Source organism: Anguilla rostrata, chromosome 7, assembly GCF_018555375.3.
Source record: "Anguilla rostrata isolate EN2019 chromosome 7, ASM1855537v3, whole genome shotgun sequence".
NCBI lineage: Eukaryota > Metazoa > Chordata > Actinopteri > Anguilliformes > Anguillidae > Anguilla > Anguilla rostrata.
In genome coordinates, this window is record NC_057939.1 from 5,278,435 (window position 1) to 5,301,124 (window position 22,690).

Genomic DNA, 22,690 nt, shown 5'->3' on the forward strand with positions numbered 1-22,690 from the left:
GGTATTCAAATCCTGGCTGAATAGCAGCAGAGCGGTTTTTTTGGGAACTAGCAAACGAAGAACCAAAAAAAAAAAAGCCTGCCTCCCTCTGTCGAGTGCCACTGTGTGATAAATCCCGAAACTAGCACTAGCGCTACTCCTCCAGTACCCGTGTGGTTTTAGGGTCGCTCCTCCCGTACCCCTGTGGGTTTAGGGTGGGGTGCAGCCCCCTGACCGTGCTGCCCCCTGCCCCCTGCAGCCGCGCCCCTACCTGCTTGTTTTTGAGGTCGAGCGAGAGCTCGTAGTCGGAGGCGGAGGCGTGGGCGCAGGCCCCCCCGGGCCCCTTGCTCCGCTGAACCCTCACGGGAGAGGTGGTGTGGTGCAGGCTGGCTTTCTGCCCCGTGCCCCCCCGGACGCCCGCCGCGCCTCCTCCCTCCTCCTCCTCCTCCTCCTGCACGCCATCCTGCGCGCTCGCCTCGCCCTCGGGCTGCCCTGCCCCGCCCGGCGGGTGGGCGTCGCTGTGGAAAGGAGAAAACTCAGAGTGAGGCTGCGCTCCCCGGACCCCCCCCCCCCCCCCTCCGCCCCTCCCTACTGGGCCGGCTGCCTCTGCTGGGGCGGGCTAGGGGGACTGAGGGGGGTGGGGGGATTGGGGGAGTAGGGCTAGGGGGACTGAAGGGGGGGATTGGGGAGGAAGGAAGGGGGACTGAGGGTGGTGGGGGGATTGGGGGAGGAGGGGCTAGGGGGACTGAGAGGGGTGGGGGATTGGGGAGAGGCCTAGGGGGACTGAGGGGGTGGGGGATTGGGAGAGGAAGGGGAAGGGGGACTGAGGGGGGTGGGGGATTGGGAGAGGAAGGGAAGGGGGACTGAGGGGGATTGGGAGAGGAAGGGAAGGGGACTGGGGGGAGATTGGGAGAGGAAGGGGAAGGGGGACTGAGGGGGGGGGGGATTGGGAGAGGAAGGGGAAGGGGGACTGAGGGGGAGATTGGGAGAGAGGGGAAGGGGACTGAGGGGGTGGGGATTGGGGAGAGGGGCTAGGGGGACTGAGGGGGTGGGGGATTGGGAGAGGAAGGGGAAGGGGGACTGAGGGGGGGGAGATTAGGAGAGGAAGGGGAAGGGGGACTGAGGGGGGGGGATTGGGAGAGGAAGGGAAGGGGACTGGGTAGGGGGATTGGGAGAGGAAGGGGAAGGGGGACTGAGGGGGAGGGGATTGGGAGAGGAAGGGGAAGGGGACTGAGGGGGGGTGGGGGATTGGGAGAGGAAGGGGAAGGGGGACTGGGGGGGGGATTGGGAGAGGAAGGGGAAGGGGGACTGAGGGGGGGGGGGGAGTGGTGCCTCAGCTTTGTTTTTCAGACACTAGCTGCAAACACGACAGGGCATTTCAAAAAGGTCACGAGTTCACACAGCAACAGCAGACAGAGGGAGGGACAGGCAGCCCTGGACACTGGACTGTGACACACAGAGACGGGACACAGTCATGCATATGGAGGGGCCTTCGAAACGCTCGCTCGCTCGCCGCCGGACCGAAGCGTGACCCGGGGGGAACGGACGCCGCGTCCGGCCGCCACCCCGCGCCCCTCTCTACGCTCGCGCGTCGGTGACAGGACGGCCATCTTAGATCGTCACGCCGACGCTGACGGCGGGCTTTTCCGGAGCTTTCCGCGCGGAGCTCTGAGCTCCCTGACAGGCCGAATAACACCCGGCTGCCGGGAACAGATTGCAGAAATACTTCCCATAATGCACTGAGGGCCAAAGGGGGCACTTACGCCGCGGTAATGCTAACGGCATCTCATCGCAAACTCCCCAGCTCGCTGAAATTACGACAGGCGGCAATAAAACAGAGCTTTTCAACACTCGTGGCTGCTGAGAAAGATTTTCATATTTTTCTTTTTCATTCCTCATCGGAAATACACGTGAGAATACAAACCGGGCTGCTAGTGTGTGAAATCGTTATTAATATCAAGGACGTATGATGCACATTATGAATGTATAATGTTTATTCATAGCAATTCCAAGGTTAGCACCCCATAGATGTAAATAATAATGCATATGGCCAATATACGCAATTCACACTAGCAAATCATTAAACCTAGGGAAAGCTGGGCGGTGTGCTCGTCGAGGAGTCATTTAGAAACAGGCTTCTTCTCTTCTTTCTTGTCTTCCTGAATAATTTCCTGCTTCTCCTTTTCCGGATCGGGTGACTGCACGCTATCATTATCTGCTCTCGTAGTGTGCTCCAATTCAGCCTGAAAACCCCCTCTCTTCACAGCTTGCGTCTAGTTAAGAAGAGAGAGAGAGAAAAAAACTATTCCTGGCTTTTTACATCATTTACCTTCCCGAAAAGCACCTTGGAATATGATCTTAACGTCGCCCTTGACAGTAATGGACGCAACACTGCGAAATAACATCCATAACTCAAAGGGATCCTTTTAATTATTAAAGATATGTTTGACAGCATGTTTCTATAAACCAGAGATTAAATTTACTCCCATCGCAGGCTCCCAAATCTGCACGCCTGCTACCGGCGTCGAGGTGTTCACACCTGCAGCAACCAGCAGCATAAAACTTCATTTTAATTCTCATAAAAAGGGAGATTAGAAAATGTATTTTTCGTAGCAGTTCTCAGCTCGGTTACATCCATGTCGAGCCGGGAGGCCTTTCAGAACACGATAAGCAGATTACGGTGTTGACAGAAAACCCGTTCATGCTTCAACGCTTGATCTGTCTCCTTCGAGTCCGCTGTAAAAATGGTTTCGGGCCGCAGGGCGCGGGTGCTGATCTCCAAAATCTCCACCGTGCTCCTCAGCACCCCAGATCCTCGCCCGGAGCTCGGGAGACGTCCCGGGTTAGAAGCGTCACGGCGGGCAGAGCATGGCTTTATGGGAAACGGCTCCCAAAAAGGACAGCCTCCGTCACCTGACCCACATCGTCTGCAGCTATGCTCCGCCCACTGTGGAGAAGGGGGGAGGGGCATCCTGTAGTCAGGAATGGGAGGACCTGTTATTCCGTCCTCCTGAGGTCCTGCAGTTCTCCTTCCAATCGACCGACAGTGATTGTGGCAGAGGGAGAGAGAGAGAGAGAGAGAGTGAAAGAGAGGGACATATAGAAAGAGACACAGGGAGAGGGAGATAGAGAGAAAGTGGCAGGGGAGATAGAGAGAGAGAGAGGGACATTGAGAGAGACACTGAGAAGGAGAGAGAGAGAGAGACAGAGAGAGTGAGTGAAAGAGAGGGACATATAGAAAGAAACACAGGGAGAGGGCGATGGGGGGGGGGAGATGGAGAGAGAAGGACATAGAGAGAGACACCAAGAGGGATACAGAGAGAGAGAGAGAGAGAGAGAGACAGATTGCGGTTGGGGGGGGGGGCTGTACAGCAGCTGTCCACCCCTCTCCCCCATGGCAGGACGGAAGCCCTCCGACCCCCTCGCGGGCGGGACAGCTGCCCGCTCAGCGTCCGTCGGAAACACAGAGCGGACTCGGCCCCTGCACCTTGACCGCCCGGCAGGGAGCGCTCCGCAGTCCCTCCCGAAACGGAGGAACCCGTCCGGTCTGAGGCGGTCACCCGTGCGGCCAGCGTATGCCTCCTCTGTGGTGGAGCGGTGAAACGCGCGCTCAGGGTGCCGTTTCTCTCCCTTCTGTTCGTTCCGCAGAAACGTTAACTCGCGTGGAGGACTGCGCTCTGTCAACAGCAGCAGGAACTCAGCACCACATGACCTTGTTATGATATCGTGCCTGTTCTCACGCAGGATCATACTCGCATTCAGTCCAACTGCAACAGGTTTTTTCTCATGGTAAAACTGAATTTTCCTTTCTTATGCAACGTTTATTGTTTGCTTTTTCAGCGACCAGCAGGACCATACAAAATTATATTTATTTTTCAGAGTTAGGTCCAAAACGCATAGTCAGTTAAACAAACTGGTCTCAACAGAGAGGCCAGATAGCTCTGTAGCAACAGGCAGTGGAGCGGTGCACAGGCTAATCTGGAAACACCGGCTCCAAAACATATAAATAACTTTTGGTGGGAATTGTAGGGCAAATACCAAATTGTGTCTTCACAGTTTTTCATTGATGCAAAGCTAACGTACAGGGGTTTAGCTGGACTACATTCTGAGACCATTAAAATGAATATGAATGTGATTTAAATAAAAAAATTCTGCACAATCGCACACTGTAGAATGTGTCAGATATTAACAGGGATGAAAGGATCATCTGCGATCGTTATCGTTCAGTTCGCCGAAGTGAAAGACTCACAGGTTTGCATTCGCTGGTACTGCACAGGAATATAGATTTCCCTTGGGGGAACTGTGGAGTCTGGTGCTCTTGGTTTGCGGGAACAAAAAAAAAAAAAAGACCAGGCTCGGCGAGCACAAAATAAGCACAACAAACCGTACGGAGGTCTGGGAAATGGGAAATCGATCGCGGAGAATGACACAGCTCCACCGGGATACAAGCCAATCACGGGGCTGCGCTACATCACCAATGCCAAACACCCAGAAAGTCGAATTAATCCCACGAATCAAACAAGCACTTGAGGGGTAAAGCCACTTCGGAAAATTTTAAATGAATTAAATATCTTGTCAAATCAAAAAACATGTTCATCAAAAAACACACTTTAGAAGTTCATTGATTGCTTTTAATCACCGTATTTATCTCGATCAGTGCGATTTGCATGCTGGGATAGGCCCTGACCTGACCAGGAATAAGCGGGTTACATGGATGGATGGATATTGCATTTTAAAATGTAAAAATATTTCCAAAGTATATCTGCTTGGGTAAAAACTAAAAAAAAATTTCCGTTCCATGATTTTACAATGGAACCAGGGCTGAAATACACAAATAAAAAAAACTAAATTGAAGTGTGATAACTACCCCAAAATATTCATGTACAAAAATGTGTGTGTGTGCATGCGTGTGCATGCATGAATGAGCCTGTCTTTGTCTGTGTGTGGACATCCCTAGTGTCCCATCTCCCCTCTGCCTCATATCTATAAACAGTCCCTCCGCCCCGATCATGTTTTTATTTTGGTTTATTTTTAACTGTGCTTGTATCGCCCATGAGAGAGAGAGAGAGAGAGAGAGAGCGAGAGAGAGAGAGAGAGACAGAGAGAGAGAGAGAGAGCGAGAGAGAGAGAGAGAGAGAAAGCTGGCTGGCTGTTCTGTGCTAGGACACGGGAGACGCGTTTCGAGGGAGGGAGGAGGAGGAGGGCTGATTCCACCCACAACCGCTCAAATGATAACAGAAAATAAAACCCCCCAAAAAAAACAAAACACACTGTGCCAGCTCCCAACAGGAACACTGGGGCTCTGGGTAAAAATAAGTCTGTGTAAGACTTACAGCTCTTGCTGTGTAAAAAAAAGAAAAAGAAAAAGAAAAAGAAACCACTATGTTGCAGCCCGCACGCAGTCTGTACACAGACTTCACGACGAACAGTACGATGAGCCACCTGTTATTTCCTTCTTATGTTCAGATGTGCGAGCTGGTGGTTGTTTTCCACAGGGGGGCCGAGAAGCAGATGACAGAATAATGACAGAAAATAAGTGCAGGTGTAGCGTGCTGTGGCGCGTGTGGAGTGTGCTGTGCAATCTGGCAAAAACTGAGTGAGTGAGTCAGCGAGTGAGTGACTGAGTGAGTGAGTGCATGACTGACTGAGTGAATGAGTCAGTAAGTGAGTGAGTGTGAGCGAGTAAATGAGTGAGTGTGAGTGCGTGAGTGAGTGAGTCAGTCAGTGTGTGAGTGTGTGAGTGAGTGAGTGAGTCAGTCAGTGAATGAGTGAGTGTGTAAGTGAGTCAGTGAGTGTGTGAGTGTGTGAGTGTGTGTGTGAGTCAGTGAGTGAGTGTGTGTGAGTGAGTGTGTGTGAGGGAGTGAGTGTGTAAGTGAGTCAGTGAATGAGTGTGTGAGTGAGTCAGTGAGTCAGTGAGTCAGTGAGTGTGTGTGAGCAAGTGAGTCAGTGGTATGGTGGTGATTATGGTTTCTGTGGAGCTGTGAGGAGAAGGATCGCGTGGCGTTCTGGCACTCTCTGTCCCTGCCTGTGATTTTAGTCATTACACAGCGACATGGGGAGAATCTGCCACCTCTCTCAGGCGCAAACAGGTTTCCTTCTAGTGGTGTGTGTGTGTGCTTGCGTGTGTGTGTGTGTCTGTGTGCCTGCATGTGTGTGTGTGTCTGTGTGCCTGCATGTGCGTGTGTGCGTGAGTGAGCATATGCGTATGTGTGTGCGTTTGTGTGTGTGTGTGTGTGTGGTGCTGTGTGTGGTGTGTGTGTGATGTGCTGTGTGTGTGATGAGCGTTGGTATGTGTGTGTGTGCGTTGTGGTGTGTGTGTGTGATGGTATGTGATGGTTCTGTGTGTGTGGGTGTGTGTGTGTGTGATTGTGGTGTATGTGTGTGTGAGTGCGTCTGGCCACCAGTATCTTCAGCACCACTGAATCCCCCCTCCTGTTCAAACACGCACGTCCCTCACACGTAGCGCCTCACACGTAGCGCCTCACCCTCAGCGCCTCCATCTCTTCTCGCTCGATTACGCCTCCTGTCTCTCATCGCCGCGGCGACGGCCTGCCTCCGCGCGGTCGATCGAGCGGCGTCAGACGCGGGTCTCGCGTGACGTGACGCGGCTTGCTCACGTACCGGGTTCCCAGGCGGCGGCGGCGGCGGCGGCGGGTGAACGGGCCTGAGCCGCCCGTTCGTTACCACGGGCTAATTACAACATCCCGCTCCTCCGGGATGACGCTCGCTCCTCCGCCCGTCAGTCCTGCTCACTGATCGTTTGAGGTTCCCCCTCCCCCCCCCGATTGGCTGGCACCCTGGCGATACGTTTCGCTCTGCCAGACGACAGACAGAACGCGGCCGTCACTACCAATTCGGCACTGGGTTCGTCCCGGTTATGAGTACTGGGAGGGCAGCTCGATTTTGGTATTTTCGAAATGCCTTAAGGGATAAGCAATTTCCACATACACAGTGCACAGCTAGCTCTTTGTGCAAGGTCAGCACAAAATGCACAGTGCCCCCCGCACAGTGGATTGTTACTGGGATTATTTCGGATGCACTGGGCCATCCAAACATTCTAATGGGCCCCACGCATGCAGCAAAATTTCCCACTCTGTCAGAGTAAAACTGTCTATCAGAATTGATCTAAGACCAAAATATTTTGCTGTGTGGCGACATTTTGTTTTCCCGACATCCCATCTCCTGACAGGCCTCTTTCGCAGCTGCTAAGAGCAGCATCTCCAGCCTAACACTGGTTCTCATCAGCCTGCATGTAGAAAGTTTTGGGGGGTTCATAAAGTGGGTGGTCAGAAAACACGTTTTTGTTTATTAGTGTTTGTGGTGGCGTTGTCCCTTCCCACTTCACAGAATGCACGTGTTGGGTTTCACACCATCCGGGGTGTCGCCGTTCAGCCCCCTTAAGAACGCGTGCTGTGGGGGTGTCTCGCGGCATAGCCTGTAGAGCACTGTCCACACGCTCGTTACGAGCCGCGACGTCGGCGGTTCGAGTCCCGACCGCGCGACCTTTGTCGCACGTCTCTCCCTCTCTCTTCCCCTGTTCTTCCTGCCTCTCTACACTGTTCTGCCCCCCCCCAAAAAAAAGAACATGTGTCGCTTTTCATAGCATCAGCTGAAGCTGCTGACATCACTGCAGCACAAGCCTTTACCACACAAAGTGAGTACCAAGTTTCATTCGGTGTAAAAATCAAATCTCAAGAGAGATTTTGATGAATAGCTCAACTCTGGAACCGACTGCAGCAGTAATGATGGAGTGAGCGTAATGAGCTACGCTCTGACCTGTGCTCACATTGTAATCAGCTCACTTGATCAAAAAAAAACCCCTGTTTTAAAAGCACAGCCTTGAAGGCCTAATGTTTATTATTTTTTAAAAGCAGTGTTTAATATGAATGGTAATAAGGCCGTGTGTGCGAACGGGCTGAAGTGCCGCTGAACCACCCCGCCCGGTTTCCAAGGCCCTCTCGCGAAAAAATTTACTCGAGAAGACTTTCATCAAGCCACTCCAGCAGCCCCGAAGTGCGCCGTAATGAGCACGTATCCTCCCCGAGCCCCTAATTGCAAAAGTATCGAGCGCGGGTAACGGGGCGCAATTGTGGCCACTCTGCGGCTGCTGACTCCGCCTCCAAGTGGGACCCGAACCGCGAAACCCGCCGGGTTTTTAAAAACCAGCCAAAATAAACGGCTTTTTTTTTTTTTTTTTTTTTTACCACGACGTGAATGATGACTCGCGGCGGCCATCTTCTGATTTCCGACCCCGGCCGGCTCGCACCGTAAACTTTAAGCGCTCCGGCCCCGCCCTCCTGCTCATCAGACCCGGGATTCAGATCAATCACGTTTCATAACCCTGTCCTTACACAGCTCCGGTTGTCGGGGCCACCGTGGAAACCGCGGTCAGGGGGTGCTAGTGCGGTACAGTGTGATGCTAAATTGCGGTGCAGTGTGGAATTATTTTGAAGTACGGTTCAACAGACCGAGTGGATATTTTCCAGGAGTATGATTCAGTACATCCCGTATTTTTTTTCTGTCCTTTTTTACAAATTCATTTTGTACCAACATAAAACTTTCTATCGCTGAACCTTGTAATCCTTCCCGAGTCTGCCTCCCCTTCTCTCTCATCGTAACTCTGTCTGATTAAACATTGCCTGGTTATTATCTATCATAAAAGTAATGAAGTGCCATTTCCCAGAATGCCTTTCTAGGCCAGCTATGAAGTTGCCATTTCACCACAATTTCTGTTTAAGTAGGGGAAAAGCCTCCTCCAGGATGCCAGCATCGCAAAATATCTGATAGGGAATATCTATGACTGATACAGTTGTTATAGTACAGGGCTACCCAACCCTGTTCCTGGAGATATACCGCCCTGTATGGTTTCACCCAAGATTTGGCACACATGATTCTTCTAATCAGCAGCCGAATGAGATCACTCGCTGTTGAAGGAGGCGCACTTTGTTCGGGTTGAAGTGAAAATCTCTACACGACAGTAGTTCTCCAACAACTGGGTTGGGCAGCCCTGTTACAATACGCAGCCAGTAAGACGGTGCATGTTGCTCAGCAGAAAGAAGAAAGAAAAAGAGACAAGACAAAGAGTCAAAGCAACAATGATCAATCTCTTGGGAATGGTGTATGTTAGCCCCATTTGCAAACCGTACTGTGAGGCTTTGTAAAATTCAGTTTAATTCGAAATTTGCCAGAAAGCAGCAGTGATGTTAATCGCACATGGAATATAATCTTGCGATTGTTCGTTAGTAATTAGTTTCTCAGAGCCTGCAAAGGCCATGCAGATTTAATTCTCACGGCTCACAGGCTGCATAAGGTTACAGCCTTGCTTTGAGCACATGGCAGGCTGGCTATCGCTATGTTCTCATCCCTCTGTTCACTTAATAAGGCAACTGACAAAAACGATGAAATAATGACTTTTATCAATGGAATACATCATGATTTAATAATTAAAATGCACTCCGTCTAGCAGCCTACTGTATAAATCTACAGGGATTCTACCATCTGATATGTTTTTTTTTGTTGTTGTTTTTTTGTGCTGGCAGTTGTGGTTTCCTGACAACATAGGGATGTATGTGTGCATTCAGTAAGTATTCAGCCATTTTAAAATTCAGTTGTGGAGGTTTCCTGTATTAGTGAGCCATATGAAGGCCCGTTCAGGTGTTCACATGGTGTTCACATACGCACACAGCAATACTCGCACAAAAAAAAAATAATAATAATAAAATCATGTATGCATGTGAATTTGTAAGCATGTTAGGGCAGGCCATTTGTACATGTCTGTGGGTGTACATGAGTGAATATGAGGGATTTCTGTGTGTGTGTGTGTGAGAAAGAGAGTGTGTGAGTGTGTATGTGTGCGTGTGTGTGTGTGTGTGTGTGCACCTGCCAGGCCACTGGAAGGTAGAGTTCCACTCAACTGTGGATCCTCTCGATTCTGTGCCTGATTGCATCACGTGCCACGTTCACAACCGCCACGCTCCCTAGCTTCCTGCTGGCTCCAAACAGAAAAAGCATTAACGGAAGACAATTAAAATTCATACTTCTGTCCCCGAAGGTCCCGCCGGCTTGGTGCACTCAGCGAAAGGAGCTCGAGTGTGTTAAATTTGACTCCGCGGTTTATCTGCGCGGATTGCGGCACTTAATCACGCTTCCGATGGCGCGGAGGCGCGGCCTTGATATGCAACCGGAGACTACCGACCGCGCCCCCGCCGCCCTCCGCGTTTCCAGAACATTCTACGAGGCCCCTTGAGCAATCGAAATCGAAAGGACACTCGAAAAACCAATGTCTCTGGTCCCCCTCGATACGAACTGATACGTCGCTCAAAATTCGCTCCGCTTCGGCTCGGACACCGCCTCCATTTTGCGCGGCGCCAGTGTCCTGCTCGTTTGATCTCCGAAGTGCCAGACGTCAGCAGATCGTTAGCCGGTCCGCAGAGCAGAACGCACGGACCAACGAGAAACGCGCAAGTCGATTCTGCGCAAACAAGCAATTTTCCGACGCGACGCTCAGCGGACGCGTAGAATCCATTACCCTGCTTCAGAGCGGCGCCGGGTGTGACTGAACAATCGGAAATTCATCTCGTCGCTTCCGTAGAGAGACTTCGTGCCATCCCGCACGCGCGTCGACGGCCTTCGCGATGCGACTTGCTACTCGCTGGAGACCCGGCCCGAAATCTCCGCGCGAGAACAAGAACCACCACGCACAGGTTTGATGGAGCTGCACGTTTTGCGTGAAAGAAAGGAAGATGAAGATGAAGAAGAAGAAGTGTTTCTGTCATCAGGCTTCAGGCGGAACAGGCTGACTCCCATGACCACTGTCCGGCGGGGAAGCACTTTGCACGCATGTCCATCTCAGATTTTCACACGTCTTGCGTCTTTTACCACATTCGAACCCCCCCGCACACACCTGACACCTGACATCCAGCACCTGTCTTTGACCCTGCAGCAGGGCTGCAGTTACTTTGAGAGTCTTTCTCCTTCGCCTGAGGATCACGGTGCCCTGGAAACAGGACAGACTGCGCCTGAGGCATTACTGGAGAGAGAGACCGTGAGACAAGGCTGCATTGTGCTTTTTTCCCCCAATGACAAATGGCCCAGCGCTGGCGTTGTGCTCGTGTAGCATGACCCACTGCACAATGACACTGTTATTGACAGAGGCTGGCTATTACTGTAGACAATATAGGCCGAGGCGGCTTGAAGTACGATGTGTTTTATGAGGTCCTCGCGGAAAGAGGACAAACTTCTGCAGGAGTCACGCTCTGTGCGCCCGCAGCAGCGACTCCAGATTTCTCTCAGTTGTACGATCGTTTCGGCCTCCAAAGCCAGCAAATCACGAACACAACAAATCCTGTTTAATATAGGGCAAGCAGTAGGCAAAAGCTGAATTACAGGCACCCCTTAGTCAGACAGGCTTATATTTTTGAGGCAAAGAGTACTCGAGTAAGTAGTAAAGCAAGTACACCATCAGCATTATTGCAGTATGCTCAAATGGCCCAAACTGTTCTGTACATCATATCACCTAAAACCAACAACCTCCTGGCCTGTTGCCATGCAACCAAAGGGTATCTAGCGTCATCAGTGTGTCATGCTTCTTTTACTGTGACATCATAAGCGACAGGTTAAAGCAGTGGTCTTCCATTGCACTTCCATTACATTACAGGCATTTAGCAGAAGCTCTTATCCGGAGCTTCCGTTCATATATACTGTAGCAACGCGGGTTAAGTACCTTGCTCAAGGGTACGAGAACAGCAGTGTCCCACCCAGGAATCAAACCGGTTTGCAAAGCCAGTTCCTCGCCCATCATACTACACTGTCCCCTGAACTGCAAATTTCCAGGCAATTCGCACAGGTCCCTTGGAGAAACTCGCTATCACGTTAGCATCATCACGTGGGATCACGTTAGCATCACGGAGGAACTGCGCTCAGCTGATCCTAGACGTTGCACGCAGGGTTTTCGCTACTATCGTTTTAAGAATCTAACCGTGGCACGGTAAGCGTTTTAGGGGCAGCCCAGGGATTACAGCACCCCGTTTTTTTTTTTTTCACACAGTGCAGTGATGCGCTCGGAATGCGGCGTGGAGCGATACGAGGAAACAAACTGCCGCGCCGCAACCGACCGGCGGTGACTGAGCCGGCCAATCCGGTTAACCCCCCTAACCTGGCCCCGGCGCTGCGGCAAAGCGCCCGACCCTGACGATGAAGGCGCCGAAGTTTACACGCCGAAGCTTTGCCTCATCACAGCTTACGTCATGGCTTCAGGCTACGACATCATCGCTGGCGGTAGCCGCCGACTCGCTTCGTTTGCTGGCTGCGATGCAAGCGGACACAACCGAGGGCGATACGTTTTGCGGGCGCTCATATCCACCGTTCATGAAAGTCAAATAAAAGCCCATCGCCGTGCTTCGCCATGGGTAATGCAAGTGCTGGTTCAAAGGAAACGCTTACGAATGTAGAGCACCGCATTCTGAACACATCAGAGCCACTGGGAACTGGATGCAGATTAGTTAGCTGGTCATAACTTTCCTTCAGCTCCTGTGATTCTTTCTCCCCTAAGCAAATGAATGAAATGTCTTAATGAATATAAAGTTGTTGTTTGTCTGATGGTGGTGTTAGCATAACTCTAACTAAATTAGAGTAACTTTTCTTTTTCTAATTGCAAAGAAATCCAACGGAGACAAAAAAAAAACCTTTTCTTTCCACACCGTGGGTCAATATTTCGTGAACAGCAGGAGAACAGCTTGTTCGAGAGAATCTTTTGTCAGTCACGCCACAGAAATGAAGATGTAACGAAATGAAATCCGGAGCACAGTTTGAGTGGAAATTTAGATTTTGAGTGTGGAGAACAGCATGTGAGTAGAATGTGGATGGGCCAGGGGCTGAAGGAGATGAGACGTGATGTGTGAATGTGGTGCGTGAAGGAAGGTCACCTGCTGGGCTTGTGTGCGTGTGTGTGTGTGTCTGTGTGTGTGTGTGTGTGTGTGTACTTGTGTCAGTGTCTATGCTCCAGTCAGCTCTTTCCTATATGAGTGTATGTGAGATAAGTGCTGTGTGTGTGTGTGTGCGTGTGTGTGTGTGTGTGTGTGTGTGTGTGTCTGTATATGTACTTGTGTCAGTGTCTATGCTCCAGTGAGCTCTTTCCTATATGTGTGTATGTGAGATAAGTGCTGTGTGTCTTTGTGTGTGTGTGTGTGTGTGTGTGAGAGAGAGAGAGAGTGTATGTGTGTGTATGTGAGATAAGTGTACATCTGTATGTGTGTGTGTGTGTGTGTGTGTGTTTGAATGGGATGGGATGGCAGGCAGGCAAGAGCCTTCCAACTGTCATCACTTTCATTATGAAGCCAGTTCAGACTGTGATTATCCAGAACCTGGTGATAACTCAGACATTTATCACATCAGAACAATTTACCCGCCCCTTAATAATAACTTACTAACTATACATCTCGGTAATAATAACCTACTAACTACATTTCAGAATAGTACACCCGGGCCATAATAATCATTTTTTTTGTGAAAGGAGGAAGCTGGTGTGGGGGCGGTGTGTAATGATGCCTCTTTGTTCTGATAATGTACGGTCTCCTCCCACTCCGAAGGGACACCTGCTGCTCGCGCTCCGACGGCTCGTTTTCACACGCTCTGCGCAGAGACCCCGCGTGCCCCCCCCCCACGCCCACCACCTGCGTGGGCTTCGCGTTTTGGGCGACCGAGCGCCCGCGTGTACCACCGCGCGTCTACACTTGTGCGTCTGCGCTTGCTTGCGCGTGCGTCCGTGAGCGTGCGCATGCACGCGAGTTTATAAGTTTACAGCAGAAGGCCTGGGACTCCCACAGAGAGTGCTCTGTGGGAGCTGTAGGTGTGATCACACACACCTGCGTGTGCTTTTTCTACACGCTCTCAACCGCTCTCAACCCGAAGGAGGCCCCCATCAAACGGAGAGAGAGAGAGAGAGAGAGAGAGAGAGAGCAGGCACGGCCGACTGCTTACCGTGGTAATTACACATCATTACACTTCATAACAGCTGTGGCCCAACAGCCAATAATCAGGGCCTTGAAGCACAGTTTTAAGAGAATAACAGTAGGCTAGACTGAGCTGCTGAAGGAAGCTGCTGAAGGGGATGTGGCTTCACGCGGAAACAACCTGACGTGCTGTCAGACTGCAATGGATTATGGGGGGGGGGGGGGGGGGCCCATCTTGAAGGGAGGGGTTAATGTCCCCTGAAAGATGACCATTGTGTACAGTGACATAGACAGAGTGAGCACATATTTTCACACATTTCATTCTTCCTGTATGTGTTGATTTACTGTTATTATTATTGTTATTTATTGTCCTTTTCTCACACCTTCACAATTTTGTGTGAGATGGTAAACGATTGAGATGTGAGCTTTGGCAGTCTGGTCAGGTTACTTGGAGGCCACATGCAATATGAACCCAATCTTATACTATTTTTTTTTTTACATTTTAATAGTAATAATTCCCACACTGTATGTCCAATTTTCACAACACTTGGCATACATGATCTCGTGAATGAGCTCTACACGTTTCCCAACCGTAAAGTATGTCTCAGTAGATTTTCCGGCTGTTCGAATTTTTCGAAAAATAGTTTTTTTCAGAAGGTTTGTTTTTGGACCAATTTGCACCCAAACTGCTGTGCATGTTTATTGGACCAAGGTACACAAATGGACAATAAACCAATCCAATCACACAAGCAGCATGACTGCCATTAGCCAATGAACTTGAAAATGGACGGGGTAATAACTATGTAATGGGTTTGACCTATCGTAATGGAATATGGTGTCCATGATAAAAACTAGGCTCCCCATCTTATATCTGTAGGCACATTGAAATCAGCCAATAGGGGGCGCTACAAAAGCCAAAAATCGATTTAAAAAACTATTAAATGAAACAAAAGCAAGTATATAAGGGACACATATTACAGAAAATATGAAGTTTGGAAAGAATTTGTCCAGGTGGGTATGGTGTATGACATAATGGTTTATACATCAGCCAATTGCTGCTAAACTGAATGTGCTTAGCTGACCCTCCATGTGGACGGTACATTTCATATTACACACAAATCCATCCAAAAATGGCTGAAGGGGGGATGAATGAGTTCTTATTTTCTGCATGCAGTACAAAATGAATCAGCACATCAGTGTCAGTGACTCCTTTGTCCTCTGAAATGTTGAGCACAATGTTGAGCTAACCACCCACAGCTGCTGTTAGCTGAAATGTCGAAATGCTCTTAGCTTGCGATCGTGCTGTCTGAAAAGTTTCATAAAAGCTTTTGTGCTGAGGGACACCAATAAACAGCCGACTTCACGTCTTTATTCTTAAAATATCAACAAGATTCTGCCTACAGTGCAAAAAACAAACAAACAAAAAAATACAGGTTTTGACCATGTCTCCACCTACTGCATAATTTTGAGAGATATAAAATAGCATTAAGAGTGACAGGAAGGTGGCGATATCAAACAGGTGATTAATCTCTATATTCAAAATTGCAAGGGTGGTTGTAACTACCACTACAACGTCCATTAAAACTTGGAATTACCAACAAAACCTCTTCCTCTTACCATTATCATCATTGTTCTGCCTTGAAATCCATAAAATGATCATCTTCCCTTAAGGCTCGAAACCTCCTCATTGCTGCTTGCAGCTATATTCACTATTGCTGCTGTGAAAATGCTGTATATTTAATATCTGTGTTACTGTTGTTTGAATATTTAATTTATTTATTGTATTTTTGCCGCTATTGCTGTTTTTAAAACGTCAAATTATTCATCTGCATTAATTTTTAAATTGATTTCTGTGCACTTTGGCAATAGATATGCAATTTCCTGCATATAAATCAATTTGATTTTGAAAAATTTAAGAGAGAGTGGGCGGATGGAATAAGAGAGAAATAAGGGGAGTTGAATATTTAGTGAGACTTGAGAGAAGTCTTGTTCTTTCACATCTCACCCACAGGGATGTTGACATTACCTTCACCAAACTTATCCTATAGAAACAATGCTCTTCAAATTCAAAACCCACACAAGCACGCATGCACTCACACAAGCAGTAAATGTAATATGGGGCATGCCAAGGCGTAACTTGACAGAATGTACCTCAAAAACACCTACCAGCCGTTTTCACAGGCAATTTATTTTGATAGTAAAGGAAAATTCATGTCTCGATCACACAACAGTTTATCACCAACTTTCCAGCGTTGACGTTCTGAGAAAATAAATTTAAGCTGGGATCACTGCACGCCTGCCAACTGCCACAGAGCCTGGTCAGATATAGTTTTTCAGGGGTTATGCAAGGACACAGCTTGAATCCATCTCCGAACGGGGAAAAAATAAGGTTTTAATTGCGATCGCTCTATCGCACAGGACGATCGAAAAACATTTTCAGCGGCTTTTCCGCGGAGGCTGACGCCGCGATATCGCTTCAGGGCTTGCGTGCCCGCGCCTCCCACCGGTCTTCTGGACGGTAACCGGGGCAACGCTGCGAGCCCGAGGACAGCGGCGGCAGCAGCGATTAGCGCTGTCACTTCAAAACACTTTTAATTGGCGGTCGGCGGACGGTGAAAGCGGCGGGATGCGTGGACGTGCCGTCCGCCCGCGAGCGTGAGTCGAGCGAGTCGGCGACCGCGGTGGGCGTGGCCTGGGCCACGAGTTCGGAGACTCCTGCCCCTGCTGCGGCCAGACGGGGGGGCAGGCGCCGACCTAACACAGCGAGCGGTATCCCTGTGGGATGGGCACCGCTCATGATTTAGCCATAACATCGACAGGCGCCCTAGCAGAAGCGTCACTCACATTTAGAATTTGCATCTGTCCGTGTTACATTACATCGCACCTATTCGGCAGACGCTTTTATCCAAAGCGACGTACACTACAATAAGCGCATACTGAAGGTAACTGGAAAAGCTACAAAGCACAGGTCCAATAAGATACATTTCGCATTAAGTATCAGGCAGTAAGCATAGGCTAAGCCAGTGGCCTAAAGTTATGGCCAGTCAAACTATAAATGAGGCATGATTACAGGAGATGTGATAAATAGCTACAACATCAAGAGGATAGTGCAAGTGCAACACAAAAGCGCTAGATGAAGATATACATTTAACAGGAAAGTGCTAGACGATCAGGATGCAAGGATACGAGTGATAAGACTGATAAGACTGATCTGGGATTGGGAGCAACCCTGCGAAGCAGTAGCGTTAGGGTTATTCAATGTACAGTCTGAAGAGATGCATCTTCAGACCACGGTGGAAAATACATATTCATTATGTATCACACTGGTCGAGCCAGTGAACAGTGTTAAATTGCGGTCATGCTTATTGCTCTTTCTGCATAAATAACAGACACTGAGTGCACTCATACTTCCATCCATCCGTCCATTCATCATCCATGCTCGCTTTTTCCCGCTCAGGGTCATGGAAGGTGCCGAAGCCTATCCCAGCATGCATTGGGTGAGAGGCGGGAATACGCCCTGATCAGTTCGCCAGTCCACCGCATGGCACACACCCCATTCGCTCCCACACTCCCCACACACCTATGGGAAACCGGAGTATCCGGAGGAAACCCACGCGGACTTGGGGAGGGCATGCCAACCCCACACAGTAAGGCCCTCCACCGAGCACTCATACTCTCAGGCATAAAAATTAAGTAGGAAAATGAATGACAAAAATACACTCTATGTTACCCCATACTGTGGTAAAAACTGGCATTGATTTATTAGCATGTATTTGAATGCCCACAAGAATAAACTAAAAACCTGTGATCTCAGTTTGAATTACACTATGTAATTGTATTGTATATGTTTCTCTGTGATGTGTATCATGTAATGCAATATTCTCCTTCCTGACCACCTTGTTAAAATGCTGATGACATGTTAATGTATTCACACAATTTCCCTGATGAAGGAAGATTTTGGGCGGGGGAAGAGTCGAAGTTTGGGGCCTCTACCTACAGCATTCTATGGGTGTATCTGAGGTCGAGGCTAGTCACGACTGAAGTGCACACGCCATAAATACGCTGTATCACCCCCCTAAACCCATACTGTACCACCCCATTACTCCTGGCGACACTTTTCCTGGGGCAACTAGCACTAGCTGTCTGAGAGGAAGAGTGTGAAAAGGGCAAGGTGAATTTACAGTCAACGTAATCGCGACCCTTCATCATCTGTCCGGTGGTTCAGCCAAGAATTTCGCGCTCGTTGGAGAGATGCTGCAGAAGAGTAGTCACCTTGACCATCATCGCTGGTGCCATGTCGCCCTGTCGCAATAAAAACCGCTGCTCTCATAATTATATTTCACCGCAATAAATACGCGTCAGCCAATCCAGATGCCCTATTGCAATTCCAGAAATAAAGCTCGCTCAGCTCTCAATGGAAAATTCCGCTTCGACAGTTGCTCCAAGCCAAACAGAACTAATGGCCGGTACTTGTTTGTTTTAAATCAGGTGTTACCTGTATGTGCCAAAAACAATGTGCCAAAGTCATACCCATGTAATCTGCCGTTTGTTTAGCAACAATTTTCCACTTTAAATGTTAATATAGTGACACTGTATTTAAATATTTACGCAATAGCATTATGATAGGCATAATCAAAAATGTATCTTAATTTATATTTTAAAAAATGAGAAAGAACTTATATTAAAGATAAATATACCTACTGTATCTATCAACTTTGAAACGAAAATACAAAAACAAGCCAAGTTTTTGGCCTCATGATGCAACAAACGTTTCGTCTGTTTTTTGCTCAGTCACCATTTCTTTATGCCCCAGCTAATGAGCCATGCATGCCAGAGATAATATTAGCGTCACGCTAGCCTAAAATATATGTTCCTCAGAACAAAATAATTATTTTTTCACGAAAGAGAAGCTGATGTAGAAGAGATGTGGGCGATGATAAGTTACACTGAGAGAGAGAGAGAAGAAGAGAGAGAGAGAGAGAGAGAGAGAGAGAGTGAGAGAGAGAGAGAGAGAGAGAGAGAGAGAGAGTGAGAGAGAGATCAAATGCAAAACGAAAGGGCGCACTCCCGATAACTTGAGGAGGTGCTGGCTGACGGTGGTCAAATTATAAAAACAAAAAGAAAGCCACACTCTCCTTAATGCTCCGAAATATTGTTTATTTACCAAATATCGACCAGCGTTTGGGTGCACAGTGTGTGACACCCTGACGAAGGCACCATGTGCCGAAACGTTGGTCGATATCTGGTAAATAAACGATATTTTGGCGCAGAGTAGAGTAAGTAGAGTGCGACATTCTTTTTATTTTTATGTTGGCTATATCATCCACCAATTTGTGTCGCCCCGCAATCTTCACCCCCCACCATCCACCCCCCCACCCCACACCCCTGCCCCCTTTCCCACTCTCCACCAAGTTCAATCAGACTCTCCAAACCCCCGAGGAGGTGAAAGAGAAAGGGACGGAGGACACAGCTGCCGCCGGTGATGTAGTGAAAATAGACACCGGCCCCGGCGACGAGGCGGAGGAATATTTTTAGAGACAGGCCCGCGCTCCCGACTCCCCACCGCCCCCGCGCTCCCCTGCCGCGTCTCGGCTGCCGGAAGTTTCTCTGGGCCGTATTTCATCCAGACAGAGGAGGTCTCCGTGATTAAGCGTCTGAGAGTAACGCGCGGAGACGAGGACGTCAGCGCGGTGCGGTGCGGTGCAGGGGGGCGCGAGTCTGCGGTCACATGTCACGGTCCTGGGGGTTCTGGTGCCGTACAAACGCACACGCACGCTCACACGCACACACAGACACCCACGCATGCACACACATACATACATACACTCACGCACGCACACGCGCGCTCACACGCACGCACAGACACACACAGACACCCACGCATGCACACACATACATACATACACACACACGCGCACGCACACACGCATGCACACAGACACACACACACGCCCACTCAGACACACGAGCACACACAGACACGCACACACAGACCCACACAAATACACACTGACACCCACGCATCACACACAACCAACACGCACACGCACGCACGCACACGACACACGCATGCCACACATACAACACACACACACGCCCACTCAGATACACGAGCACACACAGACACACACACACACACACACACACAAAATCAGCAAGTTCAGATAATCAGAACAGAGTGCGAGCGTGCACGTGCTCACACGGGTGAGCGTGCACGTATGTAAACGTGCATGCCAGTGCCTCTTCAATATGTATGAAGTCCTGAGGGCCATCAGCACAGAGCACATACACAACAGAGGCTAAAAATAGCTGAACACTGACGTACCGGTTTGGACCCAAAAACGAAGAAAATATCATCGATGCATTCCGGCTTTTCGACAGAGTAGTGGTCGTTTTCATCAGCGGAACACAGAAAGAGGGAGCGATCGTAATCGTACGCTTTACTCTCCCACCGAAAAAAACCGCAGAACCGTGTAATTCAATGTGACAAGCAAGTCACTACCATTATGTGCAAGAAACTGAATCCGGCAATTCAACAGCCATTGTCCAAAGATGTCAAGGCATCCGCGACTTCACAAAAGCATTGTTGAAGCAAAAACGGTAATAACCAAGGTAACATTCTTTATATTTGTCGCATGACGTATTCCGGTTATTCTCACAGTCACAACCAGCACTTATTTGACAGAGTATTTCAGATAATAACCAGGCGGTTTCTCAGCAATCTAGTGCTCTCCCAACACTCACACATCTTTGCACTTCATAAATACTTGCTGACAACATCCAAAGAACCTCGAGTATTTTTTCAGTATACTTGTACTCCAATATGAGTAAAAGTATTGATTTGTCTCTGGAATATAAACCTTGGTGCCCTTTCAAATTGAACTCTAACATGCCAATCCTTCAAATGTTTTTTTTTTTCTAAAAGCAAAAGGTTACAGCTTACTGAACCAAAAGTAGAAAAAATGGAAGAAGAATGGAATACCTACTTAGTTACACAATGCCTACACAGCCATAGAATGTTGTAACAATTGCCTCAGCCTTAAGGGCATTTTTTAATGCCTTTAATAGATTATCTACAATTTTTTATTGCCTTAATATACATAATTAGTAATTGGATACATGAATAAATCCTACGCCAATCTTTCTTCAGAAATGACAGTAATTTCTTACATGATGTTCAAAAACACCTTTCAATGAAAAGGACCCATAATATTGTATTCAGACTGTATGTTGTAATGCTGTACATACATCACACAGGTGTATATCCACTGAAAAAATACATGTTAAGATATGTCACTGCTGGGTACAACCTCCATCTCAACAGAGACCAAAACCTATAGCCTTCTGTACAGGTTAGACATGCTGCTGGGTACAACCTCCACCTCAACGGAGCCTATAGCCTTGTGGTTGCAGGTCCTGTTCCCGTATGTCTACGCCACAGTAACGGGCTGTAAACACATTGTTGGACTGTGAGGGCCGCACTCCCCCCCGAATGCCAATGGGGCTGGTCGGGGGTACATTATCGTCACTGCCGCACGGCTCTCAACCTGTCTGAACAAGCCCTTCGGACCCGGGAAGGAATAAATCACGCAGGATGGCGGGGAGCCAGCTGTGGGAACCTGGTGGTGTTTCATTCCACAAAACGGTGACAAACAGCGAAATATTTAAAAAAAAACAGGACTCAGAATGCAGTCGATTTGTAAAAATAAAACGGCCGAATATACGGCAGCCTTGTAAACGAATGCGACCGCGCATAACGATGTTTCACAGAAAGTAATCACTGCTGGGGGGTCACAAATTGCAATTGGCTGTACTGATAGTATTGGACACTCTCTGTGCTGTAATTTGGTTTCGTGTAATCTGTGTGAGATCTCTGTAATGGCATTCGGCTGTACACATTTTGTGTGTCCGCCTCATTTACATCCTCCTGCATTGCCCATCTACACAAGCCACTAGTCTCCTTCCACAACAAAATGTCTGACTGCACGACCATATGAAGGCCCTGTAAATGGTGATTGGATGGGAGTAACCAAACGATGGAAATGACTGAGTACTCCACCATATAAATGCACGCTAAAATGATGATTGGATGGAAGCAGCTTTCAATTAAACCAGGGACCCAGCCCAAGTTAGTTATTATTTGTTATGATTTATAAAAAAAACGTCTCTCAGTGACTGTGGAGTGCATAGCCACACTGTGGGCTACTCGCAGAAGAAACAGAGGCTCCGGTCGTTAATAAAATCCACCATTGCACCGTTTATGTCAAGTTCTCCCACATCACTCAGTAAATGAGTGTAATTAAACGTGGCACGTTATGGCATTTAATATGGCAGCTGTGATCGCCATGAGACCAAAACTGATGTACACACAACAGAGAGAATCGTCAGCAAGGATTTAGATCACCACGGGGGGGCATTAGAACAATAGTCTTTCCGAGCTGCCATACAAATTTACCGCAAATTATTAAACTTCACAATATCAGCTGTGTCTCTGTTATCCTCTCCCTAAAAATGTTTTGACTTTTTCTTTGCGCCGCACAAAGCAATTAGTGTGGATGGAAAGACTGAGCAATTATTACATGCTTTAAATGTCACATCACCTTCAGAATCCAGTTGGCGGCAGACATGGCTGACTGACAGACAGAACCTTCTTTTTCCCCCATTCCACTCTTGTCTCAATCATTAAAAGTTCAACATGTCTGGCGAGTCGTGTGGCATAGTTCGTTAGGCGGCTAGCTCTCAAGCGATAAACAGCTACGCCC

At 48.7% G+C, this 22,690-nt stretch overlaps 1 protein-coding gene across 3 annotated transcripts in view; it reads right to left on the reverse strand.

The window, feature by feature from the left end:
* Window positions 1-22,690, reverse strand: part of LOC135258829 (IQ motif and SEC7 domain-containing protein 3-like) — a 113,317-nt gene that overhangs the window by 56,346 nt on the left and 34,281 nt on the right. For 2 of the 3 annotated variants that reach the window (XM_064342446.1, XM_064342447.1), the window contains exon 3: window positions 251-497. The exons of the other annotated variant lie outside the window; for it this stretch is intronic. In XM_064342446.1, coding sequence (XP_064198516.1) covers window positions 251-497 — 247 coding nt within the window. The remainder of the gene's footprint in view (window positions 1-250; window positions 498-22,690) is intronic. 3 annotated transcript variants of the gene reach the window in all.